The sequence below is a fragment of the Dipodomys ordii genome, unplaced genomic scaffold, assembly GCF_000151885.1.
Source record: "Dipodomys ordii isolate 6190 unplaced genomic scaffold, Dord_2.0 Scaffold137, whole genome shotgun sequence".
NCBI lineage: Eukaryota > Metazoa > Chordata > Mammalia > Rodentia > Heteromyidae > Dipodomys > Dipodomys ordii.
In genome coordinates, this window is record NW_012267353.1 from 1,920,957 (window position 1) to 1,942,529 (window position 21,573).

Genomic DNA, 21,573 nt, shown 5'->3' on the forward strand with positions numbered 1-21,573 from the left:
TATGTGTGTGTGTGTGTGCCTGTGAGCGTGTGTGTGTTTTTGGATTTCAGACTAATTTTCTGGAGTTTCTGCCCCTGCTCTGCGTCAGCCCTCACGTCACTTCGCCAGCAGTAGCAGAGGCGGCGGCGGCGGCGGCGGCGGCGGCGGCCGCTCCCGGAATTGGGTTGGAGCCCGAGCCTCACGGCTGCTTCTCTCTCTCTCTCTCTCTCTCTCTCTCTCTCGCCCCCCTCTCCTCCTCTCTTCTCCCTCTCTCCCCCACCTCTCTCTCTCTCTCTCTGCGCTCACTGCGCTCAGTGCCTAGCAGCAGCCGGAGCCTGGATCCAGGTTCCGCGGCGGGCTTGAGGCGCCGAAGGCTGGGTGAGCAGCGCAGGCAGTGCCCTCAGTCGCCTCGGGGGGCCCTCACGGATTCCACCCCCCCCACTCCGCCCCTGGGGCGGCCACAGCTGCTTCCCAGGTGGGACGTGCCGCGCCACCTGCCCGCGCCCCCCGCGCCCAGCGGCCGCGGTGGATTCTGCAGCATCATTGGGGTCCCCCCACCCCCGTCGCAGAGCACCGACACCGGCAGGCTCCTTGTTCCCCTTTAAAGCGTCCTGTGCCCGGCCTGTGCCATGGCATCCCATCTCGAGGACCTTTTCCCTAGCTTCCTTCCCTCGGCCTCAGGCTTGGAGAGAGGGTGGGCATATTGGTAGTCCCAGCGTCGCCGGTGCCATCACCGGGCAAGTGGATCCCTGGGCCCCGGGACTGGACGCTCCATCCATCTTCAGTCTTCGGGTTGGGGTCTGGTGGCAGGGATGGGGAGGGGGAAGTGAGGCAATCGCGGAGGGACAGAGTCCCAATTCGTGGTAGGTAGGTAGGATCCTACGCTTCGTCTTATGTGTGTCTATTTATCCTCAGCCCCGAGGAGCGTTCCGGATCCCCCTGCGCATGTAACCAGGAGTCTGCGCCCCGCGAGTCCCGGGAGCGCCGCCGGCCGGTGCCAGGCGTGCCGGGCCATGCAGCCTCATCGTCGGTGCAGCTCCGCGCGGCGGTAGCGCCCCCTGCGAAGCGGCCCGTGATGCCCCGGCCCCTGTAAACCTCGCCACCCGCTGGAACACGTTCATTCCCGGACACACTCAGCTTTGGACACGCACCACTTGGCGCGTCTGCGACTAGCGCAGCGAGCGGAGAGGGCAGAGAGCGCCGGGAAGGCCTCCCCGCCCGGGCGGGGGAAGCCGGCGGCTGCAGCGCGGGAACACGCACTCCGCCTGGCACTGGCGGCTAGGGATGTCGTCCTGGATGAGGTGGCATGCACCCGCCATGGCAAGGCTCTGGGGCTTCTGCTGGCTGCTTTTGGGCTTCTGGAGGGCAGCTCTCGCTTGCCCAGTGTCTTGTAAATGCAGTGTTTCTCGGATTTGGTGCAACGACCCTTCTCCTGGCATCGTGGCTTTCCCGAGGTTGGAGATGAACAGTGCAGACCCTGAGAACATCACCGAAATGTGAGTGCCTTGTGCCCTCTTTCTCTTCTGGATCTTGGGGCTCAGGCTGTCCAGGTGGTAGTTTCTGGATGTGCATGCTGTCTGTCTCAAGTGTGGGAAGAAGTCAGACACCAGAAATACAGGAGGAGCCATCTGCCACTTACCTGTGTGTTTTCACTGTCTTGAGGCTGCTAAGGCAGGAAGATGGAATGCACTTCAAAATAAGTACTATAGGCGAAATATATAAATATATGCATCTTTTCCTTTGAGAGAGAAATTCTTGATACATTTTATATTTCAAAGTTCTGATAGGTGTGCTTTAGCCTTTTCATATGCAGTAACAGTTTTGGACATTTTTGTTTTGTGAAATGCTGTGTCAGGAGAAGCTACAGTCATGTTTACTAGCAAGGAGGTTAAAATAATTAACTTTCAGCAATCTGTTGAAGGAAGTTAAGAGTCTCTCCCTTAAACAGCTTTCTCTAAGGCTTGGAGTTAACCAATTTCCCATTTCATTTCCTCTATCAGATTTTTGCTTAGGAGATTGCATCTAGAGATGGCCTTGAAAATGATCTGTAAGAGGAGAAGTTCTGAGTGTTGAAATGCACTTGCTCAAAAGAGAAAATGTGATCGTTGGAAGCCTAAAAGCCTGCTCTGATTTAATTTGGACTTGACTTCCCAGAGATATGATTTGGAGACCATTTGGATTATAAATCTTAATTACCCATTGAATAATTTCCTGGGGCTAGGCAGGATGGTGTAGTACTCTGATGCATGCTAGCTTTAGACTGGGACCTTTAAGTCCCCAGAAATGATATAGAGCGTCCTGACTTGGTGGAGAGACAAAACGATGTATTTCTTTCTTCCCTTCAGATAACTTGTGGCAATTACATTGCCAAGCAAGGATTCACCAGTTCTCAGTCTAGAATTCCTACATCACCTCTGCTATCATTTTTTTCCTTTCTTAGGAATGTGGCTATTTCCTATATTTCATGAACATGAGGCCTTATTCATTTGCACAAAGAGATTGTGAGACAAACTTTTCCCGGATTTTCTTTACCATGTTTGACACCGAGATAGATAGACAGCCTTGAAAGTAGGGCTTGGGCTGTGGCCTTCCGGTTGGCGAGTGCGCATGCATTCCTTCCCCCCACAGAGAAAAAATGCTCAACCATGTTTCTGCCAACGTAGTTGATGAAGATAACCTGTTTTTAATGTAAGTAAGAGAGCTTCCTGGTCGCTGTTGCCTGTTCTGCTGTGATGCTCACATTGTAAGGCTTGGGCAGAAGGAAATGACAACAGAGTTGGAGGGGGATACGCAGGCCTGGCATTGCAGGATCTGCTGGGAGCAGCCAACCATGGGGCTGAGTCTGGAATGCTAACGTCTCAATCTTTTTGGCAAGGAGAGAGCAGCACCTCGGGCAGGAGAGGAGGGTGGGTAGGGCACTACCCATACCAGCCTCAGGCTGGGCTGGTTGGTGCTCTCACAGGCTGGTCTGAAGAGTCAGTCTTTTTCATGAGATGGATGCCAGTAGTCAGATGGAGGAGGCCATATGGAATTCAGAATCCTTCAGGGCTGCTTAGATGCCGTGAAGGGTGTATTTATACAGTTCAGTATTGGGGCTTTTTCCTTTGTGATTGCTTTTAAAGTCTGTCTTAAATTATAGACCTATAGTAAAGAGAGAGATGAGCTATCGCTAATGCCTTTTCACTTTAATATTTTTGAGGCTAACAGCTGAGAAAAGAAAGCAACAAAATTACCTTTAAATTAAAAAGTTACCTTAATCTAACCTTCCGGATCTTTAATGAAATCAATAGATTTCAGCAGAGCTTTCTTCTATCTGTTCTCACAATTGTTTCTTTTCTTTAATATCTAATGGCAGGTTTCTATCTTCCTTTTTTTTTTTTGAGATGGGTTTTTGAAATGTTGACTAAAAGCATTTGTCATGATCATTCATTTACAACATTCTAGGGTTTTGCTCTTATTTTTTTTTTCTCCTGGTTTAAAAACACATTGGTACTGGAGGAGCTGAGAGGTATGTGGGACAGAGTGCTTAAGATGCATTCAATTAGGTTAATAATATTAGTCTGGGGGAGAAGATTGAGGAATGGGAAAATGTATGTTTGTGTATTCTGTCCTTCAGCTGTGTTTCAACCTTGCCCATCAGTGCCCAGGTAAAATGTATCGCAATACTTGTTTGGAAGGCACCACATACTTATTTTTCATTCTGCCTTTTTGATCTCAAAATGACATCCGTGGATGAATTTGTTTCACTCTACGACACCATCTGTGCTCTCCTTCTTACATATTAATATTTGCTTGAACAGCTTTGAAATTCTTGGCCAGTGGATACCAGCTACAGTTGGAACCAAACTAGGCATTTTTAAAACTTTGTTATTAAATCCAATGGTATTCCTAAAATAACCTGTCTTGAAGTTTTAATCTACTTGGTGTGTGGCTGAAGTTACATATTTTTTTTCAAAAAAAAAACCATCAGGAATAAGTGTAAACAATCTGCATTGAAAGTTTGATAAAGCAACACATTTACTACTTCATTTATCACTAAAAATTGTGTATCTTTTAGCATCTTTATATTAAGCCATTTTGTCCTTAGAGTTCAGAGATAGCCAGCGGTAAAATATCTTAAAATATATACACAGATTAATCAAAAAGTAAGACAGTTTTGTGTTTGCACACATTTCAGGCTCAACTGACATTTTATTGCCAGTGATTGTTCAAACAGATTTTACTTTATCTTTTGTGCTGATAGTAGGGTTTGAACTCAGGGCCGAGAGCTCTTCCTTAGCTTTTTTGATCAAGGCTTTTCTGTTCAGGTTGGCTTTGAACCTCAATATTCATATCTGAGCCTCCTGAGTTCCTGAGTAGCTAGGATTACAAGTGTTAGCAACCAACACCAAACTTCTAACTTATTTTAATAAAAACTATTCTGTCCCAATACCAGTCTTATATTGTTTACCTACTAAGCTGCTATGTTATATCTCTATTTCTCTACATAGTAATCCATACTCTGTCTGTAATCCATACTCAGCGCTGAGTGGAAGCTCCTGATATTGACAATGCTTAACTCACAGTTGTGCTAAGTTAAGCTTTAAAATAATACCAATGTAACTGGGTGCTGGTAGCTCATGCCTGTAATCCAAGCTACTCAGGAGGCTAAGTTATGAGGATTGTGGTTCAAAGCCAGCCTGGGCAGAAAAGTCCCTGAGACTCTTATCTCCAAGTAACCAAAACTCAAAGTGGTATAATGAGCAAAACAAAAAAAAAAACAAAACCCTTAAGGATAGCGCCCAGGCCCTGAGTTCAAGTGCCATGATTGACAAAAACAAAAACAAAAACAAAAAAAATACCAATGTCATATAAAATTGGAACTCAACATTAAAGTCTATTGTTAGAATTATCTAACTGACTATTTAGGTCCCTATTGTATCAGTACCAAACTATATCACAGAGAGTAAGTTCTGTCCTACCAAGTATGAAAAATGCACAGTTAAAATGGGTTATGGACTATGTTTTCACTGTGCTAAAAATACACATAACATCAAAGTTAGTATCTTAACCATTTTCCAGTATACAGTGTGTTAAGTACATCCATATATACATATGAATATACATAACCCATACTCCCTCTTTTTTTCTCTCTTTCTGTGTGTGTGTATGTATATGTGTGTGTGTGTGTGTGTGTGTGTGTGTGTGTAAGGATAGGTACTTTTAGAAAGCACATGTTTTATGAAGGCCAGTGGGGGTTTTGTTCAGAGTTTCTTGAGTATTAGTCTCAAGAAACCATATCAGTAACCTGTGGGCAATGCTTGTAATCCTAGCTACTCAGGAGACTGAGATCTGAGGATCTCAGTTTGAAGCCAGCCCTGGTTGAGAAGTTCACGAGATTCTTATCTCCAATTAACCATCAAAAACTGGAAATGGAGGTAGAGCTCAAATGTTGGAGCACCAGCCTCAAGACAAAAAGCTAAGGGACATCACCCAGGTCCTGAGATCAAGACCCAGGACAAAGAAAAATAATGAGAAGCAAGTCTAATATTTTTCCCTCAGTTTAACATAAGCAGAATCTGCAGCTTGTATTGTCAGAGCATCTATATGCAATTTATTGTTGGCTTGTTTAAGCAGCTGTAATATTATGTCATTAATACATTGATTTTGGACCTCTCACCTTAATAAGCTTTGCCATTGCAATTAATCATACTTAAAAACAGAACTTGGCATTCAGTAGGATTCAGTGGAAGGCATCAGTTTTTATTACTCTGCTATTTACTTCTCGGCTCCTCCTTTGGGGCTTCTAGAACTTTGGGTTGTGCTTTTTATGCATTTAAGAACCATGCATTTATATTTTGAGTGTGGTTACATAAGCCACACTGGACTTGTTAATAAATAAGACAGTCTAATTTACATCATTCATTATTTAATACAGCTTGCAAGCTAGAGTTGACAACATGCTGTCTTCATAGCAGAAATATTTTGTAGACTACAGCTAAGCACAAGGATTTGAAACCTTTTTCATTACAAATCTTCAATCTATGCAACCTGGAGATATTTCTTAGATTGCATACAACAATGGAAAAGCACCATGACTTTTCTGACACTTTTCTCTCTCCTCTCCTCCCTATTGCCCATTAACTGTACAGGAAAATATGGTTTGTTTCCTCCTCCTCCTCCTCCTTCTCCTCCTCCTCCTTCTCCTCCTCCTCCTTCTCCTCCTCCTCCTTCTCCTCCTCCTCCTCCTCCCCCCCCTCCTCCTCCTCTTCTTTTCTTCCTCTTCTCCTTATTCTTCTTGGAAAAGTGATATTTCCTTATGGGAATTCAGAGACTTAACTTGAGAGAACAGCAGCTAGTAATGGAAGGGAGAAACAATGTGTCACTACTTTTCTCTGAGTTTAGATCTGTTTAAGGTTATTCAGCTAAACCTCTTTTTGTGTCTGTTTCAATATTCTCTTGTAAGAGTGGTTTGTAAGCCAAAGAGTTGGCTGAACAGTTGAGTTGAGGTCTCTTTCTCCCTAGGAACAGTTTGTATGATCTCTTTGACTATATCTAGGTCATAGGAGTATAAAACCTAGACTTTTTGTTCAGCAGGGGGAAAGGAATTGAATTTCTTTTCTCTTTCTTTTTCTCCCCCTCCTTCCCCCCCACTGCCTTGCGTACTAAATAAGTGCCCCTGGTTTTAACTCCTTGCTCACTCTTGCCTGTTAGGGAAAGAAATATGTTCAAACCATTGCTAAATATCATACACTGGGATAATCTTCTAAGCTAACTTAACTTTCTCCTTCTCCAAAGCTTAGGTAAAGGTGGTAAGATGTATTTGTGGCACTGGATCTGCTACCTCTTTGAGAAATGTCAATTTTGAGTCTCTCTTGATGCCTATAAATCAATAGGATGATTCAAGAGAGATTATGTAGGCATGGCAAACTTTTTACTTGCTTGCAGTGTGTGTGCATGCACGTGTGTGTGTGTGTGTGTGTGTGTGTGTGTGTGTATTGGGGAGAGAGAGGAGAGAAAAAGAGAGGATAGAGGGGAAACATGGATTATTAATAGTTGATTGTTTTCATAATCTCCTTGGTCAAGCTATTTTAAACACAAATCCCACCCTCCAGCCCTAAATGGCAGAGATCTAAGCTCTACAGGAGCCTGATAATTTTAGTTCTACATTCGATTGCTGATCGATCTCCATTAAAACAGGCAAAGGTCCCACATAATGAGGGGGGGGGCTTCTCACCACTTACTTTGCTCTCTGGAGTGTCCAAAGGACTGGAAGTCATAAATATTGATCTGGGAGATGAATGAGTGAGTGCTTCTGAAGTTATAATAATCCTACCCAAAATATATAAGTACTTAGTTCTTCTTATAGGTTTCAAATAAATAGATAGCATGGAAGAGGAGTCATTGACCTGGGAATGTATCCCCAAGTCTCTGATAACTTATTACCAGATTTCAAGGTAGCTGCTTAATGCCTCTGGCCTCTGCCTGTTGGGTGAAAACTGAGGTGTGTGTGTGTGTGTGTGTGTGTGTGTGTGTGTGTGTGTTGCTACTGGGGCTTGAGCTCAGGGCCTAAAGCTCTCACTTGACTATTTTGATCATGCCTGGCACTCTACCACTTGAGCCACATTTCTATTTCCAGCTTTTCACTGGTTAATTGGAGAAAAGAAATCTATGGCCTTTCCTGGCCTGGGCTGACTTTGAACCTGGATCCTCAGATCTCAGCACTCTCAGGCTTACAGTCATGAGCTACAGGCACCGAGCAAGGGCTTTTGGGTTTGATGCTCAGACAATTTTCTCCTGGCTCTGAAGTTCCCAAAGCATATATTAGCTATCAAAGAGGAAGGTAGGGGGCATAGTGCCCACCATCAACAGCATGTGTGAATCTGAAGAACTTTAGCAACCAAGTTTTGCATGGATGCTTCAGTGTCTGCTCTTTATTTCCCTAAGTTTAGTCTTTTTAAGTGGGAGCTGCTGACAAGGCTGGTGGTTGAGTAGTACTGGGCGAGGAGGATATTGTAGGCCCAGAATCCAGAACTCAGAAAGAGAAAAGACCTTAAGAAAAGTCCTTCAGCCTTCTCTTTGCAAATACCAAGAGCAGTAAAGAGAGTTACCTAAGGTCATGTTTCATTACAGGCTTTGAGGGAACTAGCTAGGCATGTGTGGTCCTTAGACTACGCATCTGACACCAGCCTACTACTAACAAAGTTTTTCAGCAGTGAGAAGACAAGCATAGGGGACCAAGTCATGAAGAAAATGCATGAGTTACTACTGATCCAGAAGCAGTGACCTTATCTTTCGAACGGGAACACATACATTTATTTTTGTGGTGGCGGTTGTTTAATTTACTGTGCATATACACTTTTTAAATTTCAAATATTCTTTGTCTTCCAGCAATTCAAACACAAAGTCAAGCTGCCAAGAAAAGCCCTTATGAGTTGGCAGCAATGTAGGATGCTAAGATTGTGCTGCCAGGCTATCCTAGTGGGTTGGCATTAAAGGAGGACAGAGAACTCAGGGAAGAGTAGGTGAGTGGAAGATCTCACCACCCTTTCTACCAAGCCTGTTAACTGATTTGGCTTGGAATAGCTATGTCTGTGCAAATGTCCCCCTGACTTGGCCAGATGATGTACTCTTTCCTGATTTCTCTTTTGCCTTTTGCTTTCTCAATACCCTAAGACTAGTGATGGAGTTCTACCACTGAGACAATGTGAAAACTTCACAGTCCATTCAACTGCCATTTTATGTGTCATCAGTAGCTTGCTCTAAGACTTTTCCAGAAAGAATGCACTTCTGAGACAAATCTCTGGTTTCATGTGGGATTTATCTGCTAGCATCTGTAAGTGCCTGTGGATATCTGCTAATTTAGTTGTGAAATCTCACTCTGAACCAGTCAAAAATGGTCTCTGTAGCCTCTGAGAGATGGTCAAGACAATCTGTTTTCCCCAGGTCTCTCTGAGCAGACACTGTTAGGGATGGAGCCCGGCCTAATACCTCACTTAGGGCTCCGTGTACTTAATTCCAGTTGCTACAATTTGGTCACTAAAGTCCAGACAATCCTAAAAGAGATCTAGAGGTTTAAAAGGTGTTCACACATTAAACAGCATGCTGAGGGAGAGAAAGCAGACTGAAGTTTCATCTCATCCTCGCCCCTTCCACCCTCTGCCCCACGTCCATTCAGTGCGGTTGCAATCTGGTATACTATTAAGAGATACATGATTTGAATGCCTGAAGGAACATTGCATCTCCTCACTGAGAATATAACTATTCATGACACCCTAGTTGGAGTCTATTTTTCATTATAAACAAGTCCCCCCTTTTTTTTGTTGGTCGTGGGGACAAGTCCCTTTTTTTTTTAAACACCTCACTCTTTCCTATATTCTTCACAACTCAAGAATTATCTAAGCCAGGTGCTGGTGGTTCAGAATGTCTTGTAATCCTAGCTACTCAGGAAGCTGAGAACAGGATAGTCTCTGAGACTCTTATCTCCCAATTAACCACCAAAAACCTGAAAGTGGAGTTGTAGCACAAGTGATAGAGCACAGCCATGAATGAAAAAGCCGACAGTGCCCAGACCCTGCGTTCAAGCCCCAGTGCCAGCACACACACACACACACACACACACACACACACACACACACACACACCACAAATAATTGTCTAGGTACACAAACCAGAACTATATTTGTGTGTATATCATGTATTTATGAGCATATACATCTATGGTAAACGTCTACACTCTCCACACTATGTGATTCTTTTAATTTAATTACCATAAATTAAATTTTTTTCCTGATAACTGAGGATTTAACAATCTCTTTCTCTTCTTCCTCCTCCTTCTGATTTTCTCCCTTCTCTTCCCCCTTCTTTGTTTTTTATGCTGATCCTGGAGCTTGAACTCAGGGCCTAGGCATTTTCCCTCAAGGCCAGCTCTCTACCACATGAGCTAAAGCTCCGCTTCCAGCTTTTTTTGAGCAGTTAACTGGAGAAAAGAGTCTCACAGACGTTTCTGCTGGAGCTGGTTTTGAACTGCAATCCTCAGATCTCCCAAGTAGTGAGGATTACAAGCATGAGCCACTGGCACTCAGCGGATTTAACTTCTTTAATGAATCATTTTGAGGGTCTCCCAGCTGGGACTTGATGGCACATCTCTGAGTAAAGTTTGCAAATGCTAGTACATCAACTTGTTAATCAACCTGATTACTCAGAGACCTATTGTATCTACATTCATCATCTGTGTCTATGTACATAATCTGAACCAAAAGATGGAGAAAGTCTAGTTTTCTTCTTCTGAAGTCTTTAGTGCAATTGAAAAAGATGGGATCTTGCAAACTCTAAACCTTGGAAGAAGAGTTGTCTCTCCTTCATGTACCCCTGATTCCCTCACTGTGAGCTGGCAGAAGGACTTGTGTACAAATCTCTGACTCTTACACAGTAGGTCATGTTGCCCCCCTCCCTAAAAGGGTGAGGACTGCCAGGAAGGAGAACTTAACACAGTGACTTCTGAATTCCCTGGCAAGGTCTGATTAAAACACTAAAAAGTAAACCAATCAACCACATGCTCTTTTTAGTTGACTCTCAGTTTTGCTTCAACTCTGTACTGTTACTACCCCACACACGAAAACTATTGTGGAAGGTTTTGTGTGTGTGTGTGTGTGTTCCCTGTTACTATAATCTGAATGTTTGTGCTCCTCTTTAATTTATATGTTGAAATTTAACACACCCCCACCTGGTAATGGTGGTGGGGGTAGAGCCATTAGGATGTGATTAGAACATGGGGTGGAGCTTATAACGAGATTGCTGTCCTTACACAAGAGGGCTGCTCCAGCTCAAGTCTTCTTTCCACCATGAGGACACCATGTAAAAGGTGCCAGTTAAGACAAATGGGCCTGCACACAGCTCAGGACCTACTGATGATTTGATGCTGGGCTTCCCAGCCTCTAGAACTAGAATTATGAGCAATTCCGTGTTTATGAATTATCTAGTCAAGTATTTTTGTTTCATATCAAGCAGAACAAAGAAACCTGTGTTTGGCCATTTTCCCTTGTGATTCTTCATTCTTTTTCCTGTGTGTGGTTGGCTTTCAGCTCCCTTCGCATTGTTTCCAGTTCACAGATAGACAGACAGATAGATGCACGCACGCACTCAAGCCCTCACTCAAGTAGATGTTAGCTGTAAAGCCCTTTGCTGGATGGTGAAGGAATCTTCTGTGCTCTTCTCAGATGGGCGATCTGTGGCTAACCCAGTCTGGATGAGATTAGCGTATACAGGTGACAAAGCTAAGGAACCTGGTAGGACTAAAAGGAGTGCAGGGTGGGAGGGTTTGGGCTTGACATAATTTGGATGTGGTTTGTCCTCAAATATTGTCGACTAGGAAGCTCAGCTTCTGTTGCATTGTTATTGAAACATGGTGGAACCTTAGGAGAAAGGTCTAACAGGAAGTAGTTGAGACATGGAACGTGCATCTCCATGAATACAGTCACATCTTTGGAGAGCTAGTTTCATATCTTCAGGGAGTAAATTAGGTCTTATGCTTGTAGATTAGTTACCAGGAGAGTGTGTTGTTTTAAAGTGGTCAGCTTCCTCTCCCTCTGTCTCATGTCCATCTTTGCATGCACGTCTGCATTGCTGACTTTCTACTCTGGTTCCATGAAACCCTCACAAGAAGCTAAAATGCCCATGTCATGTTCTTCATGCTCTTGGGCCTATAAAACTATGAGCTAACACAGCCTTTCTTTATAAGGTACCCAGCCTCAGGTATTTTGTTGTTGTGATAGAAAATGCACTAAGATGGGTTCTTATACAGACTTCAACAGTATCCAGTCCTGACACTGTGGGTAAATCACTTAACCTCCCCAGCCTGAGCTTTGAACCTGGAGTTCAGGATCTGATGGATGTGAGTCCCTAAGAGATTCTATGGCTGCCTATCAGTTAGCCATAGCCACCAAACTATTTCCTATTCTTTTCTCAACTTCACCTTTGTCTCAGCAGAACCTGCCCTATGCTCTTGATGGCTAGGTTACAGAAGTCCAACTTGTGGGTTTTCTCTAAGTTCAGCTCCCCAGTTCAGCTCTCACCAGGAGTAGCTGCCCTCCCATAATTTCTTGCAAATAGATGCAAGCTCTGATCCCACCCCCACCCTGATGCCAGGGACACTTTTCTTAACAGTCATTGCAAAGATTGAAGCAATTGCACAGATAGTTCATAGTTTATGAAAACATCCACCCTTGTTGATAACTTTTTCAGTTCAGCCCTGGTCACACTTGCAGACAAGGTTCTAGAGGGCTCTCATGGGTTTGCCCTTTTGGTCCACTTCCTGTGTCAAATCCAGTAGGAGAAGTCATTAGAATCAAATCTTGTCTTTCTGTCCTTCACATTTCTTTCATTTTGGCTGTGAGAGGTAACCACTTTTTTTTTTCTGACTGTCATGGCTGTCTTTTTTTTTTTTTTTTGGTCTGACTGTCACTTAACTCAAACCATGCAAACACGAATTTATTTCAGCTGGCATTATGAGGACGCTGGGGTTCCACAGACATATAAGGGGTTTAATGAGGCAAGGAGAGCCTGCGTGACATGTGTGTGTGTGTGTGTGTGTGTGTGTCTGTGTTGAAAGACACAGATGCACATGCATCTGAACACGCCTAACAGTAGGATGTGGCCCTGATATGTAGGTTGGAAGTGGAAGTTCCCCGGTCCTCATCTATGGTGGCTATAACCCTACTGAGTGTTGGTATTTTATCTCTTCCAAATGAGTTTTTATATGCTTGTGGTTACCTCCACTCCTCTTGCATTGGAGGATGCTTGCAGGTATCTGAAACTCACCTTTCCTTTTGGATATGATGGAAGGGCTGCAGGGCATTCTCCTTGCCACTAATCACTTCATCTCTATTACAGATCCCACCATCTCTACACTTTTCTCTTTCAGCAACATCCTCCCTCTTAAGAGCCTGTATTTTCAGTTTTATTTTACACTCAATATCTAAAGATGTTCGCTTTGGAGTGGGGCTCTGTTTCTTCCACTTTGGACATTTCCTTTTAACACTATTCCCACCTGTGGCTCTTGCCTGTAATCTTAACTACACTCTAATCCCAGCTACTACTCTGGAGGCTGAAATATGAGGATCACAGTTTGAATCCAGGTAGAGCAGGAAAGTCCACGAGACTCTTACAAACAATGAAGCATAAAAAGAAAAAAAAAACAGCCACAAGTGAAGCTGTGGCTCAAGTGGTAGAGTGAGTGTTAGTCTTGAGCAAAAAAGCTTAAGGCATCACATAGGCCCCGAGTTCAAGCCCCAGGATTGGCATACATACAGACACACCTAAAACTATCCCAGAATTCCCTCCTTTATCTCCCTTCATGGGCTGGCTGCCCTTTCTACAAATCCAGACTTGAGAAAGTGATCTGTATTTCATCATGTCGGTTTCCTCACCTTGTAATCCAGTCTTGTTCTGCTGCTTCACCAAACTCACTCCACTGGAGTCCCCAAAGACCTTTATGGGTATTTTCCTCAGCTGTAATGGTATTGACTTTTTAGCAGAACTTGGCTTCATTTCTCACTTCCTGCTGGAAGCATCATTTTCCCTTGGTCTTCGTATCACCTCTTTTGTTGTTTTTCCACTTGTCTGGATGCTGCTTTTTATTCTTACTTGTGGATTCCCTTTTCTCTCCTTCTCCCTCAGGAGCTAATGTCTCTTAACTGGACATGGCAGCTCCCACCTGAAATCCTAGCTCCTTGGGAGTTATCAAGATTCAAATCCAGCCCGGGCACGCAAGTTCACGAGATCTCATCTCAACCCCTAAAAGATGGGCATGGTGGCTCACACCTGTCTTCCAGCTCTGTGGGAAGTATAAATAGGAGGACCACAATGATGCAGGCCAGCCAGGATATAAATGTGAGACACTATTTGAAAAGTAACTAAAGCAAAAAGAGTAAAGAGTAGTAGAGCATCAAGCCATGATTTCAAGCTTCAATACTATTACAGGGGAGGAAAATAAGCTGATATTCCTTTTTCCTTTATGAATCTGGATCTTTGTTACCTTCTTCATGCTATGGCTATCTGAATCTGTGCTCATAATTTTTTAGGAAGAACTTGGACCTATTACCAACGTTAATCAACACCTCTCTTGGTACAGAGGTCCAGCAACCGGGCTAGGCTCTCTCCTTTCAGCAGACAAATCTTATCAGAAAGTCTTATCAGATTTTCTTAAACATTTCTTCAGTTTGTTTACTTTTTTAAAATTCTCTACCATCTATTTCCTTCCTCCTGCCCTACATCTCTGCTCCCTACTCTCTTCAAATCTTGATTTCAGTCTTCTCTGTGCCAGACATGGTGGTAGGTTGTTGGGAGTGGGTAACAATGACTGGTTTGATTCCTCTCTTGTTACCAAGCTTGCAATCTGGGAGGGAAAACGAACATCAATAAGAACTTAGGAAAAATAATGTGCTTTAGTTAAAACGCTGCAGTGACTTCCCAGGTTAAGTCTCTGCCTGCAGTCCTATCCTCCATCCACAAACAACACTTCTCAAAATGCTGATCTTATCATGACTCTGCTTATAACAGCCCTGGAGCTCCCTATGTCTCTTAAAATAAAGTCCAAAGTTTTCTTTTTTAATTTTTAGTTAAAAAAGTAAACTTGGCTGTCATTATATTACAATATAAAGAGGCCTATAACTAGTAAGTGGACAAGAATACAGCAATCAGTGTGAGAGTTTCTTTCTATGCAAGCAGATCTATAAAGGAGAACAAGCCTGCTTGGTGATCTTGGAATTAGAACAAGGGCATTTAATTCTGCACTTAAAATGTTCAGTGACATTAAGCTAAGCTTGCCTGAAGCATCCATCTCCATAAAGGGAATTGTAGAACTTAAAGTACTTTGGCCCAGACCTGTGTCCCTGGATGGACAACACTCCTGCTTTCAATGCCCAGTACCAATTCTGATTGACACATTCTTTCTTTAGAAAGGTTATTGCCTTTGGCCAAGGCTTCTCATGCCTGGGAGCCTTTTTAATTCTTTGGAGTGATTTTTTTTGGCACATCTTTTCTCTGAAATGTGTTAATTTTTTTATTTGGCCTGGTATCTTATTAGTAATTAACTTCTTAAAACGTAGTATCAGAATATGATAAAAATGAAAAATATGCAAGAATATTTTAGGAAATATTAGTTTACCGTCTACCTTTGACACCAGCCTCAGTCCCCTCTCTTCAGTAGCTACTGTTGATTTTATTTATTTGTTTATTTATCATTCATTCATTCTTTCTTTCTTTATTATTTTTGTCAGTCGTGGGGCCTGAACTCTGGGCCTAGGCACTGTCCCTCAGCTCTTTAGCTCATGGATAGCGCCCTACTACTTGAGCCACAGCACTACTTCTGGCTTTTTCTGCTTATATGGTGCTGAGGAATTAAACCCAGGGCCTAATGCATACGAGGCAAACACTCTACTACCCAGCCCCTACTGTTGATTTTAGTTGGTATGTCTCCTTTTACAAATAGTTTATGCGCCTACATAGCACAGATGTAATTGTTTGGGGTTTATACACATTTGAGAGAATGTTCTGTATCTTGATAGTTTTTTACCTGGTGTGTCTAAACAGTGTTTCCTACATGAGCATAATGTACACAAATCTTATCTTCTTCATGGCTACAGTAATCCATGGATGGAATAGAGGGATTTCTGTAACCAATTTCCTATTGAATGACCTAATGCACAAATACTTACACATATGGATGATTTTTCTTATAGGGAAATGGCCTAGAATTTGAATCATAGAGATATTTGTGATTTTGATAGATATTTCCAACTTATTTTGCAAAGATTGCACCTTATTTTATTTTCCCACCAAAATTGGTACTAACCTGCTTTTTAGTCGATTAAACCAACACTATTTGTCAATTAGATGTCTGAGAAATAGTATCTTTGCTATTTTAGTTTGCATTTTTGTAATTATGACCCAGAATGAAAGTGTTTTATATGTTTCTAAGTTATTTATATTTCTTTTCTTTTTCTTCAGTGAGTCATGTGGTCATATCCAATAGTGATTTTCTTCATCTATTGGTCGGTGGTGGCCTTTAAGAAATATTGATTCAAAATCTCTTTAAAAAGTAGGAATAGGGGCTGGGAAGGTGGCTCAGTGGTAGAGCGCTTGCCTTGCATGCATGAGGCCCAGGGTTCGATTCCTCAGCACCACATAAGCAAAAAGAAAAAAGCCGGAAGTGGTGCTGTGGCTCAAGTGGTAGAGCACTAGTCTTGAGCTGAAGAGCTGAGGGACAGTGCCCAGGCCAAGAGTTCAGGCCCCACGACAGGACCCCCCCAAAAAAAAAGTAAGAATATTTTTCTTTTGCAAAATGTTAACAGTTTGAATGTCTTCTGATGTCAGTTATGAGCTCAATGGAATTGTTTTTTTAGTAGACATGTTGCTTTTTTTAATTTATTGCATTTTGTTGTAGATGAGGCTGAGATGAATTTTCCCTTTTCTAAGAATATAAAACAAATTTTCTGCATTTCTCTCTATGATGAATGATGGAAAGGAAATAGGCTGATTGTGTACCCAGAGGTAGATGAACACATGGAAAGAAGATGGGAGGGTGAGTGACTGCAGATGAAGGCAGATGCAGAACAGCTAAGCCCAATAGCAGAAATAAATCTGGGTGGAGGGGAATAATTATTCTAAGAATATCTGATCTCCAACAAACAACTGGGTCTAATGAGAAAGACTTGTGACTTTTCCATCCTGTAATAGCTAATAGTGGATAGCCTTGTGGATCAATTACAGCTTTCTCTGTGACTGCATTTATGGTGCCTCATATAAAAAGTGATGCTGGAGTGAGATTTCAGATGTGATTTATCTTCCTTGTGGTAATGATAGGAGAGGCTGTTCATTTTTCTCAAATAACTGCAAATATCAGGCATGTAAAAGGATCATGTCTTGGGCTAGTTTAATGCACCATTTGATAATGGGCAGTCTTGTGCCTTTGCAGTCAAAATGCATTGGACAAATCTTCACGTTTCATGAGGATCCCTTTATATCTATAATAATTAACATGATTAGTCAATTTTGATGGTTGCTTGCCAAATGGATCATAAAACAATTGATAGATATATGAGATTGGAAGGCTTTTAAATATAGAGTGGGGAATTCATAGGTGAACAGATTGTGTTGAAGAATCCTAAAATATAATTCTCTCTGGACATAAAAAATCTATGTATTTATGCCTAGATGTGATCATAGTATACATATAAATGAAAAGGATTTAAGTTCGATGTGTAGTTGGTCACAGATTTATTAGAAAGGAATGGTGTTACAGAACTGACACATAGTATTTAAATTCTCATGGGAAAAATCTTCATTTCAGTTGAGTCACAGGTCTCACCGTGAACTATGACCCTCTGAGATCTCATTTCTTTGTTGTTTCACTTATTCTTTCAAGGAAATGCTCTCTCTCACTAGTAAAAACTGTCTTCTGGAGTTTTAATTTCTTGGTGTCTTACTTAACCAGCCTAGCCTAGGATATATTTGGTCAGTCATTGCATATTCTTTATTTTGTTTTATAACTATATGTGTACAGTCCAGAGTGTGATATATATTCTTTTGCTGAATCATCGTTTTTTGTGGAGGAGAGCTGGAATGTTTACATGGGCTTATATTGACTCCTTCTTTCTTTCTTTCCTTCCTTCCTTCCTTCCTTCCTTCCTTCCTTCCTTCCTTCCTTCCTTCCTTCATCCCTCCCTCCCTCCCTCCTCCCTTCCTGCCTTCCTTCCACCTCCTTTCTCTCCTCCTCCCCTCCCTCTTTTTTTTTTTTTTTTTTGGTCGGTTATGGGGCTTGAACTCTGGGCTTGGGCGCTGTCCCTGCACTCTTTAGCTCAAGTCGAGCACTCTACTGCTTGAGCTATAACGCCACTTCCGGTTTTCTAGTGGTTTATTGGAGATTTGAGTCTCACAGACTTTCCTGCCTGGGCTGGCTTTGAACCGTGATCCTCAGATCTCAGCCTCCTGAGTAGCTAGGATTACTGGCATGAGCCACAGGTGCCCAGCCCCTCCCTCTTTTCCACCTTTCTCCTTGCTTTCCTCTTTCACTCAGACCACCCTCCTCTCCCTCCCTCCCTCTTATCCCTTCCTCCCTCCTTCTTATCCCTCCCTCCCTTCTTTCTCTCTCTCTCTCTTTCTTTCTTTCTTTCTTTCTGTCAGCTGATGTGTTTTGGACATGTCTTCTGACCTGACACTTTCCTGGGCCCTAGTTAATAGGATTTACTTCCATTTCTATCATTGCACCATTTGCATAGCCCCTTTCAAGGGTACAAGTAGAGACTCAGATCATCCCACCCTTCCCTTTCAACAACCTATCAACAGGAATTTGGACAATCTATTAACAGTACCATAAACAACAGCCTTGGGCCTTCACACCCTCACACCATCATGTATAGGAATGTGCACGCACATCTGAGGCATGTTATACTCTCAGGAGGACAGATCTAGCCTGCATAGGCCCTAGGAACAAACTCACTTTTTGAGTGGAGGAATCATGGGATCCTGGGAACCTGATCAGGAAAGGAGGGGATGAGTACAGCTGAGAGTCTCCTGATAGCTCTGTAGATTTTTCCTTGCCTCATGGAAGGAACTTGCTAAAAGGGAACAGAAGAAAGGCTTCTAAACTGTGTAGGCCCTGTGCTCAGAACCAAGGGCCTATGGACCAATCTGATCAGGCTTGTGTCCTATTGATCTATCTCACCATCACGGTTTTGAGCTGTGATGATACTCTAGAACTGGGTAAGTTCAGGGTGTGTATCAGCAGTGAGGTTCCCCAGCTGTCCAGATGGCTCCATCATTGAAGTACTCCAACCCTTCTCTCCAGTGGTCATTAAGTTTAGAGTCCACGTTTCTGACAACGACAGCCCATGCTGGAGTCCCCTCCAACAACAAGTGTGTGATGGCATCACAGACACGTGGTGGGCAAAGCATGGGTCTGTCTCTGGCACACCGTGGGACTGTTAGGGCTCATTAGCACTTCCTGTTTCACCATTTTCTCTTCTCTTCTCCATACAATTTTCTTCTGAGCAGTCTGTCTCTGGCTAACTGTAGTATTTCAACAATCAGTCCATTATGGCTAAGTACTTTATTTATTTATTTGTACTGGTACCTTAGGAGGATCCTGAAATAGTGATAATAATACTTAAAATTTTAATTTATTTCCTCACTACTTTTTTGTTTCTGAATTGGAAAAAAAATCACTACATCAGTTGTATGCATAGGGATTGACCCATTCATTTTCTATTTTCTTTTAGTGTTGTGTAGAGGAATCATACCTGTTGTAAAACAGGTATGAGGGAAGACACGGAAGAGTCTGCTAGGAAGCAATGGGTTAAATAGACCCCTGCTACTTTTACTGGTTACTAAAGCTTCCTGTGCCTCAGTTCCCCCAGGTAGACGTAAGGACAATAACAGAACTGTTCTCATTGAGTTTCTGTGAGGTCAATTTGTGTTGATTGATATATGGGTGAAATGTTTGCAGTAGTGCCTGATGTAGAGTCTGAGCTTTCCTGTTAGTTTCTATTTTGTGTGTCTGTCTATATTTGGAGGGAAGAGCAGATTGTGTAACACTGGAAGAAGAATCAAAAAGTAAAAGGACTCGCTTAGATTTGGCATTGAGCAGGCACTGTGGTTAAGAGGACAGATGCAAAGGATGGTGTTCCCTTAAGCCCTTTGGTGTATTAGCAGGTGGCTCTCGTCTTATAGAAATGGTGTGTGGCGTTGATTGTGATATTGACCCTTTGTGTGCTGACGAATCAGGAATCAGATTAAGCAATTATTCAGACTTTGTAATTCTTCAGATCATTGACTTGTTTTGTAATTTTATTTTGTTCAATGGTCACAGTCCAATTTATTTTTCAGTTTCTATACTAACAGTTCTGCTGGACTCTGAAGGTAAATAGTTTGTACTCCATTTTGTCTTATAATTGTCTTTCTCACTCTTTAATTGCAAGGCCTTTATCAAATATATATGTTTCTCTGTATATACCTTTAAATTTTTGCTAAAATACATAAAATCCAAATGGACTATTTTAGCCTCCTTTTTGTATGAAATACTGGGGCTTGAATTTAGGATCTGCCTGGGAGCTGTTTCTTAGCTTTGTCACTCAAGGTTGGTGCTCTACTACTTCAGCCATAGTTCCATGTCCAACTTTTTGCTGGTTAACTGGAGATAAGAATCTCATGGTCTTTCCTACCTGGTCTAGCTTTGAATCCTGGTCCTCAGAATTCAGTTTCCTGAGTAGCTAGGATTATAGGTATAAGCTAAAAGTGCCTGGCCATTTCAGCCATTTTTAAGAGTATGGATCAATGATATTACGTAAATTTACATTCTGTGCAAATGTCACCACCAAGCATCTCCAGAAGTCTTTCCACATTGTAAAACTGAAATTCTGTTTATTAAAGATTTTAACTGTTTTCATACCTGCTTCTCCTTCCAGTTTCTGTCTCTATAAAGGAGGCTGTACAGGCTACCTCAAAACTATACTTTAAAAAAATACTGCTATTCTCCTGGGTGCTGGTGGCTGCACCTTTAATCCTAGCTGCTCAGGAAGCTGAGATCTGAGGATCCTGGTTCCAAGCTAGCCTGCGAAGAAAATGTCCTTCAGATTCTTATCCCCAATTAACCAGAGAAATGCCAAAAGTAGAACTATGGCTCAAGTGTTAAGAGTGTCAGCCTTGATTGAATAAACTATACAAGAGCAAGAGGCCTCTGAGTTTAAATCCCAGTACCAGCACGTGCGCATGTGTGCCACACACACACACACACACACACAATCCCCTAAATAAAGGTTTGTATAAGAGATTTATTTAGGATTTTGAGATATATTTATTTCTGCAAAATAACTTTATTGTGATGTTATACAACTCTTTATGACTAGGATTCTTTCAACTAGCTGTTTTGTAGTTTAGCTCCACAAAATAGAAGTAATCTCTAGCTTTCTATAAAAAGGTTAGGATAAGAAGTCAAACAGTGGAGATAAAATTGGTAGTGTTACTCCCATTGTGCTCCTCTCTTTACTCAGAGCACCTATAAATGTTAGCTGAAAAATTGTGTCAGAATCAAAAGAGACCCACACAGAGATCCTAAACTTTTACCACTTGAACCAGTCTCCTTTTTTTGACATTTTGCCTGATGTTCATTTTTCTCCACGCTGTGCTTGAGTTATCCTGAAGCTGGGACAGAAATATGAGCTCCAAATTTCTCTTTGTAATGGATCATTTGGCCTGCCTGGGGGTTAAGAGCTTTCTTCTGTGATTCGTGATGACTTGAAGGCATCTTAGAATTCTTACAGCCCAGGCTGATCATTGTCATTTTGTTCCCCTCATGACTCATAAATAGAACATTGGTTTGCCTGAAATAAATAGGGAAGGAGGAAAAAGCATTTTTCAAAAAATGATAATTTATATGTTGGTTTGAGGTTTCAAGAAGGTTTTATTTTAATGAGCTTTTATTCTGAAATGTAAAACATCAGGGAGGAAATAATTTACTCCTTTCTTTGAAAACCAACTATAAGATTATTTCATTATCAACCTATATAGGTTAGCCTTTTTTTTATTGCGTGAATATTAGTAATGTGGTCATTGATTTTC

General features: G+C 42.2%; 1 protein-coding gene across 2 annotated transcripts in view; it reads left to right on the top strand.

Annotated features, from left to right (window-relative positions):
- The first annotated feature begins 281 nt into the window (after window positions 1–281).
- Window positions 282–21,573, top strand: part of Ntrk2 (neurotrophic tyrosine kinase, receptor, type 2) — a 363,714-nt gene continuing 342,422 nt past the window's right edge. For both annotated transcript variants that reach the window (XM_013031082.1, XM_013031083.1), the window contains exons 1-2: window positions 282–357; window positions 895–1,475. In XM_013031082.1, coding sequence (XP_012886536.1) covers window positions 1,264–1,475 — 212 coding nt within the window. In that variant the 5' untranslated portion in view covers window positions 282–357; window positions 895–1,263. The remainder of the gene's footprint in view (window positions 358–894; window positions 1,476–21,573) is intronic.